Source organism: Pyricularia pennisetigena, chromosome 1 (assembly GCF_004337985.1).
Source record: "Pyricularia pennisetigena strain Br36 chromosome 1, whole genome shotgun sequence".
NCBI classification, from domain to species: Eukaryota; Fungi; Ascomycota; class Sordariomycetes; order Magnaporthales; family Pyriculariaceae; genus Pyricularia; species Pyricularia pennisetigena.
Window position 1 is genome coordinate 1,591,157 of NC_043740.1, and position 7,254 is coordinate 1,598,410.

The window sequence follows — 7,254 nt, forward strand, 5'->3', positions numbered from 1 at the left end:
TTTTTACATGCCGGTTTACCATTCGCTGACCCACAACCCCTTTCCCCCTTCTAGAACGCCAAGAAGGCGGCTCCTCGGCCCTCGGCGAGCGCGAGGCCGACATCTTTGACGTGGCCGTCGAGAACGAGCTCAAGAAGCCGAGCGGCGGCAAACGCAACTCGGCCTTTGGGGACCGAAACCGCGACGAGCCGAACCGCAAGCGTCAGAAGAAGAACGACAAGTACGGCTTTGGCGGCAAGAAGAAGTACTCCAAGTCGGGCGACGCCATGAGCTCCGGCGACCTCGGTGGCTTCAGCGTCAGCAGGATGAAGGGCAAGGGTGGCAAGGGCGCAAAGTCGGCCCCCAGGCCCGGTAAGAGTAAACGAGTGGCTATGGCCTCCAAGAGGAGATGAGGAGGAGGGCCAAGTAGCATCCCTTTGGGCATGAGTGGGAGGTTGAGATGACTTGTACAAAGCCGAATACGTTTCTATGACGTTTGGTTCCCAAAAAAAAAAAAAAAAACCAAGGAGCTGGCATGTCGTCCCAAAGGGTCTTGGTGTTGAGGGTTGCGTTGCTAATCGGCCTTTGATGACGATCAAAATACTATACATACTCATTATGTTCAGTTGAAAATATGGCCGTTAGGAGTCATGCCAGGTGTAAAACCACACACAAATTTCATCAACAGTTGCATAACCACTGGCTCCAAATGCGAGTTTAGTTAAGATACTGATGTTGTCAATAAAACATACAACGAGACCTGAATTCCATGTTCCAACTTTCCTAGAACCCTTTGCACAACTATAAGGCTCCTAATATATCTCGTCTTGCAAATATTTCTCTCCCCCCTTTGCTTTGTCCCGATGCATACCTATCAACATATGATCGATCGCCTGACGCTCTCCATCGTCTCAACGTCCCAATTGGTTACCGGCGTCAAGTCAAGTTCAAAACGCTTGACATTCGGTATTAACTATGAGAAACCTCCCGTTTCAACTTCATACTTCATCTCATGATCAAAGTGTACCCGCTCAGCCAGAAGACATTATGACAAAACAAAATAAAGAAACAAAACAAACAAAAAAAGACACCCGGGTAGAGAAAGAGTTGATAGTGAAATCAAAACAGGCACAAAGCTTCGGCATCCTCAACTCATCCCTGCCTAATCATCTCGCTCCTCTCGTGTCAAGCTTGACTCCATGATTCGCCACCAATGCAACGATTAAACAAAAGAGAGATGTATATAGGAAATAAGGAGTGTTCAAGGCGTAAGTTTAAATGCTGTGGTGTCTTGGAACAGCATACCCATGTTGTGCAATGGTATACAAGTCGGTCGTTGGGTGGGTCGACAAAAACACTGCTCCGTAGTTCAGTATTATCCCGGACCTGTCCAGAAAACTGATGCCCGGACGATCCATAGGAGGAAGGGAATATTCGTTTCCGACAAGTTTGACAGTGGTGATGGGGATTTTGGTCCTTTGAGTTCTCCAATCTGGCGATAGTCCGGATAGTCCTTTTCGGGGGTGATGTTCTCTGTCCGTGGCTGTAGACTTTGCGCGTACGTCGGTGGAAATTTTAATGGGGAGACAAAACAAACAAATCAAATGATAACAGTGAAAAAAAAGAAAGAAAAAGAAAACAAAAGAGAAGAAAAAAAAAAGGAGGTAAGTAAAAGAAGTGGTATCACAAACAGACGCCATGCACTTGATATGCAGTGATTTTGCTTTGCTATGCAGTACCGACCGGCAAAAAACAGGAAACAACCAGAATATTTTCATGTCCGCACCGTCAACTTATAATCATTAAAGCTTCGTTCTCGGCTTGGCCGCATCATGAAGCCGCGGCGATGCACCAGTGGCGGTGGAAGGCCCATGCGCTCTTCTGGCACTCTTTGCTGCAATACTTAGTACGCCTGCATCGCCGGCACTTGGCGAACTGGCGTGTGTACTCTTCCCATTTGCCACACTGGTAGTAGGCGCACTGTCGGATACCCCCTCGTGTATCATCTTTGCGGCAGAGGTTTCTCATAACCACACCGGCCCAGTATTGCATGTCTGTCGAGTGGTATCGGGTGGTAAACCTCTCGACCAAGGGGAAGATGTTGAGGTCGTTGGGAAGCAAGAACTCCTCTTCACATTCATCATCATCATCTTCTTCTTCTTCGACATCGGACAGAGACTCTGACTCCAGGTTTTCCGCGTCCAGGCGCTCAATTTCCTTGCCAATCTTGAGGTGAGGCACCAAGTGACTCTTCTGAAAGTACAGCCGTAGGTTGCAGTACTTGGAGACGTAGGCGAGGAGCTGCAGTGACATGAGCACATCCTCCTCGCGAGGCATCGCAGCCAGAATCAGCGGATTATTGGGGATCATCTGACGATCGAGCAGATAACGTGGGATGACAGAGCCCTGCATTGACGGCTGCGGTGGCGCAACGATGGTTGGACGGCTCTCAGAGAGCCCGGCAATGGCAGGAACGGGTGTAGCGGTCGCGGCATTACCCATGCTCCCATCCACGGGGCCACGGTGTGTGATATTAAACGTGCCAGTTTCCTGTGTTTCGGAAGCGCTAGGGGTCGCCATATCGATCGCCGCATCGGCCAAGATGCTCTCTCCCTCCTCCATTGACATATCCTGGATGTTAACGGCAGGTGGGATCTCGGTGGTACCAGACATCTCGGTATCGGGGGACTCGTCCGATTGCACACCGTCAGTGTTCATGTCATCCGAATCTGCAGTCGAGTTTTGGTGTCGGATCGAAGGTCGTCTTCGAGAGCGAATTGGCTGGCCAATAGACGAGCTGGGACGCACTGTCGGTGACCTGATTTGTGGGGGAGGAAGGGGGGTTGTCGGCGAAACTGGCTGGGAAACAATGGAAGGATGAACAAAAGACATCATCGACGCCAGTCTGTCGATGTCTCGAACGGGCCTGACGGCGTCTGCTGATGCGTTGTCCATGGGCAACGGAGTGTTTGATGCGGAGGACTGGGCAGGTTGCGATGGCGGGGGAAATGTAGATTGCGTCTCTTGAATCCTGTGGTGACTTGTAGGATGGTACTGATGTAAATGGCGATGAAGAACAATATTAGTGCGATCAGGCGTTGTGTTGACAACCGAGGGCTGTGAGCCAGATGGTTCGCCGTTGCCCGAACTCTCGTCCAGAGCCGACTCTGTATCTGCCGAGGGCCCGCCGGGGAGGGTAGCTGCAATGTCAATGGATGGGGGAGGCGCTTGTCGTCGAAACGTCCTTTGATCGATGTCCAGGCGGCCTGGACGGTTCGCGAAGCTTGTGGACTTGGACCGATGCTCACGATTACGATGCTCTTGAAATTGCTTCTTGGCCTCTTCTTGTTTTTCGCGACATTTTTCATGAACTTGAAGGTAGTTATCCAAGATGGTGGCGATGACGGGGACCATATCGGCTTCGACCACTCTCGTCCGCACGTTCTCAGTACCTCGAACGCCGATGTTGACGACACATTGGAATGCCAAGTTCCACTTCCACATGTCCATCATATCCTTGCTCCTGCCTTGCTTCAGGATGCATATGAGCCTCTCGATGCCGCCATCGACGGTAAGAATGTCTCTTATGCGAGCCGACGATGTTGTCAAGTAGGCGAGGTGGTTGAGCGAGTTGATGAGCGGGAGAGTCGAAGTACAGTCGAGAGCGCGACGATCGTAAAGCGCGGTGGTGATGCCCACCGACGCCTTGTTGACGTTCGGGATACTGAAGTTGACCTCCCTCATTTTGACGGATGATGAAGTATTGAAGCCCAAAAGGCGGTGTCGCCGACAATGATAATTCTCCTACCGCTGGGACTGGAGGTAGGGACGACGCCGAAGCTCGACGAGTCGGGGGTTGGTTTGATTATGTGCCGAGGATGAGATTTGATGGGAAAATCGTTGCGTTGTCAATATTACAGTCGCGAGGTTATGACGGGGAGGCTGGAGATTAATGCGTCGAATCAATGCAGCGAGACTAGTACACGGACGTGGTTTGAGCCGATCGTAGTTTGTCCTTTTCAATGCCGTCCGCTGTTCTCGTCGAGTAGCGAGTGGCACGGTCAAAAGGGAAATGTCGGTGTCCGGCCCAAGCTAACCAAGTTGGCGCGCAGGAGCCCTTGAATTCGGTCGCGAGGTCAATGGCGGCTAGCGATAACCAGCAACAAGCTCTCCAGCCTTTGCAGCGGGGGGGATAGTTTTTGGAGAAAAGGATTTGGCCTATTTTAGAAGTGGATTCAATGAGGATGTTATTTTTTGCTTCTTCGTTTGGTTGATGTATTTCAAGGTGCCGATGTGTCGGGTTCTATGCCTGCGAGGCGGTGCTCTAGTTTCGGGTTGGCCAAAAGGCAATCCGAGGCGGTGGAAGGACCAGAGCCGCAACGCAGCAGACAGGCGAAAAAATCGACAGGAAGCCAACCCAACCAAACACCACACACACCGCAGGCGCCAGAGAAAAGAATGCAGGGGTAGGTCGCGAAGTTTGGCGGATAAAACAAAATAGGATCGGGAGGGGGTAGAAATCAGCGGGAGAATGCGAAAACAATTCGATTCATCATTCCCCCTTGTCTGTTGTTAAGTATCGTATCGAGTGTCGTTTCTGTTGCCGTGTCGTGATCGTTGGGGGTTAAAGGTGATGAGGTGGGAAAGAGGAGTGAGTTGTGCGTTACGTCTGGTCTTTGAGGTGTCTCTGCCGATGGAGGTTGGGCCCGACCGAGCTTGTTGCAAGATTTTGCTGGCAGTGGCACGCTGCCACTCAAGGTCTCCACCTCAGGTGTGCCAGCGGTCCGCTGTAGCCCCCTGGCGCCGAGTGGCAGGCGCCTGACGGGTGGCGGGATGAGCTGGTTGGGAGTGTCCTTTGGTGCGTGGTGGTACCACTCAGACCACGGGCGGGCCAGGGCCAGCCAAGCCCCCTCCTCTCCACGCCCTGGACCGGCGCCGTGACCGTAGACCCCGACTCACTCTCACTCACTCACTCTACCCTCCCCTTATTTTGTGGATACCTCTGTGACGCTTAATTTGGCGCAGGGCGCTTCGATGACCTTTTTTTTTTTTTTTTTTTTTTTTTCAGGGAACAGGTTCAACGGGCCAAGCCAGCTCGGAGGAATGAATCAATCAAACTCTGCCTGGCATTGGCTTGCACACTTAACCAAAAATCTAGGAGATAATGTTTGTTACTCTTTACTATTCGACTTATGTTTACATTCTGGCCTCTCCCGATCCTTGGCATAGTGTCTTAATTTTACTCGCCAGCCACTTGCTACTTGCCGCTTCACCCGCATCCTGCCAGCCAAAAATGGAGAACCCGGTCATAATCGGTTTCGGATCATGCAGCGGCGACACCGCGCGCGATTTCTGAGGACCCAGACCCAGCAAAACCCATCCAAGTCACATATAATACGCACGTGAGACGCTGGGTACTTCATTCTAATGGGCAGTCAAGGACGACAGCCTCGCCAAATATTCCAATGAATATACTCGAAAATAAAAAGAAAAATTGTACTCGTTGACCATTCTGTCTGTAAATCCGGTGCAGAATCGCATGCTGTTCAATTGAAATCTGTAAAAGATTTTGAATGACGCTCAATTGACCAACAGCGACTGGTCTTGGATTGACCCCATGTCATCTCATCCACTAATGTGTTCCCGAGAGCTCACAAAGGGTTCAGTCGCCTCCTGCATTCGCCGAGTACGCTGGCAAAGAGAGTGTGAAAATAAGGAAAGAGAGAAAAGTACTAGACTAGAATAAATGACAAACCTCCATTCTCCATGTCGCCAAGTGGATAGACAACACAGAATGCCTTCTCTCCGCGCTGGCGCAACGCAAAAGGGTATTTAATCTACATCATTGGCTGATCAGCACATAGATGGAGCGCCTCCCCTCATCCTTTGGTCCAATAGCAAGTGACTAGCAACAGCGTACAGTCCCAACAGAAACAAAACCGTCAGAGACATTACTTATCGCTCATGCTCCGTGGGCCCGCAGCTTTCACCTTTTTTTGGAGTACAGTAATTATTACCTACATACTCTGTACTTGCACGACTACCAAAAAGTCGGAATCTCATTATATGGGGCGTGGCGACTCTGGTAGCGCCGCATTGGCCTCCTTAATTTGTGGTTGCTCTCACGTTAGGTACATTTTGCAGATCCGGAGCTTGCGCGGGAAAATGATCAGGCGCGCTCACATGTCCCGGATCGGGTCGCATTGATCACACAGCATAGATGCCTGAATTGGATTGTGTCTGTTCTGTCTTCCCCTAGCCGCCCCAGCTCTTCAAAGCTGAACCGTTTATAGCTTGGCCGCCAAGACATAATAAAACATGTCACCTAACTATAAAAACTACCTTGAGGCGCACGTCGAGTTCTAGCGTTGATCTAGACCTAGATTTAGACCTTGAGCTTCACTGTTGGATAGGCTCGTCTGGTAGAATCCAAAGAAACTTTTTGACTTTGTTTCATTGCAGAAAACACAACATCTCGCATAACCAAAACTTGACATGAACGCAATTAACTGACTGTGATTAAATCATATTGCATGCCTCGTTTTTGGGAAAGACGAATGAACGGACGAACCAACGCATAAAACGTGTGTGATAAGGTCCAAGCAATCAAGCAAGCACCTGGCTTCGAGAAGAAACAACGGATGGGATCTGTCCCCCGCCTCATTCTTGGCGTATGCTTTCCCGCTATGCGCGCTCGAATTTGCATGGGTCGAATCGAATTGAACCGGGAGGTGGATGGACTTGGACATTGGGAGAGACATTAAGACAAAAAAAAAAAAAAAACAGACAGCTCGACTCAAGGCCTCATACATCAACAAACACGCATGACACTGAAACGTCAATCAGTCAGCAAACAGTGCCTGACGCATCTTGTCGTAACCTGATGACCGCATGACGTTTTGTGTGGCAATGTGGACAATTTTTTTTTTTCTTTTTTTTTTCTCACTTAGTAGAATGTCATCCTCCATAGTCTCAGGAAGGCACTAAAAAAAAGGCGTGCTTTTTGCTGTATTACTGTGGAAAGGTAAGCGCCGTCAGCCTTTTACGGGGTTACCGAAGTGGCCAATTAAAACAATGCAGCGCGTCTGTTTCCAAGAGGGCTTGATTTTGGTCGCCCGGCCTGCGCGGCTTGTTTCTTGTGATGCCTTCCCTGGCGCCTAATCAAAAAGAAAGAAAACACAAAAAAGAAAACGGGATGCAGTGCAGGGTTGGCCGAGTTGGATTCAAGACATAGGAGCTTTCAATTGTACCTTTCCGGTTTTTTTTTTTTTTTTT

General features: G+C 50.0%; 3 protein-coding genes across 3 annotated transcripts in view; 1 reads left to right on the forward strand and 2 right to left on the reverse strand.

Annotated features, from left to right (window-relative positions):
- The window catches only part of PpBr36_07037 (uncharacterized protein), a gene marked incomplete at both ends in the record, with an annotated part of 1,587 nt that extends 1,195 nt beyond the window's left edge, over positions 1–392 (forward strand). The window contains one exon of the mRNA XM_029894176.1: positions 55–392. Coding sequence (XP_029747985.1) covers positions 55–392 — 338 coding nt within the window. The remainder of the gene's footprint in view (positions 1–54) is intronic.
- A 1,417-nt stretch (positions 393–1,809) lies between these two features.
- On the reverse strand, positions 1,810–3,723 carry PpBr36_07038 (uncharacterized protein; the record flags this gene model as incomplete). Its single annotated transcript, XM_029894177.1, has 1 exon — positions 1,810–3,723. One exon carries the CDS (start codon positions 3,721–3,723, stop codon positions 1,810–1,812), a length of 1,914 nt encoding a protein of 637 aa, XP_029747978.1.
- A 776-nt stretch (positions 3,724–4,499) lies between these two features.
- On the reverse strand, positions 4,500–4,835 carry PpBr36_07039 (uncharacterized protein; the record flags this gene model as incomplete). Its single annotated transcript, XM_029894178.1, has 1 exon — positions 4,500–4,835. A coding segment is annotated over one exon (336 nt), but the record flags the coding sequence as incomplete, so codon positions are not given.
- Positions 4,836–7,254: the final 2,419 nt, after the last annotated feature.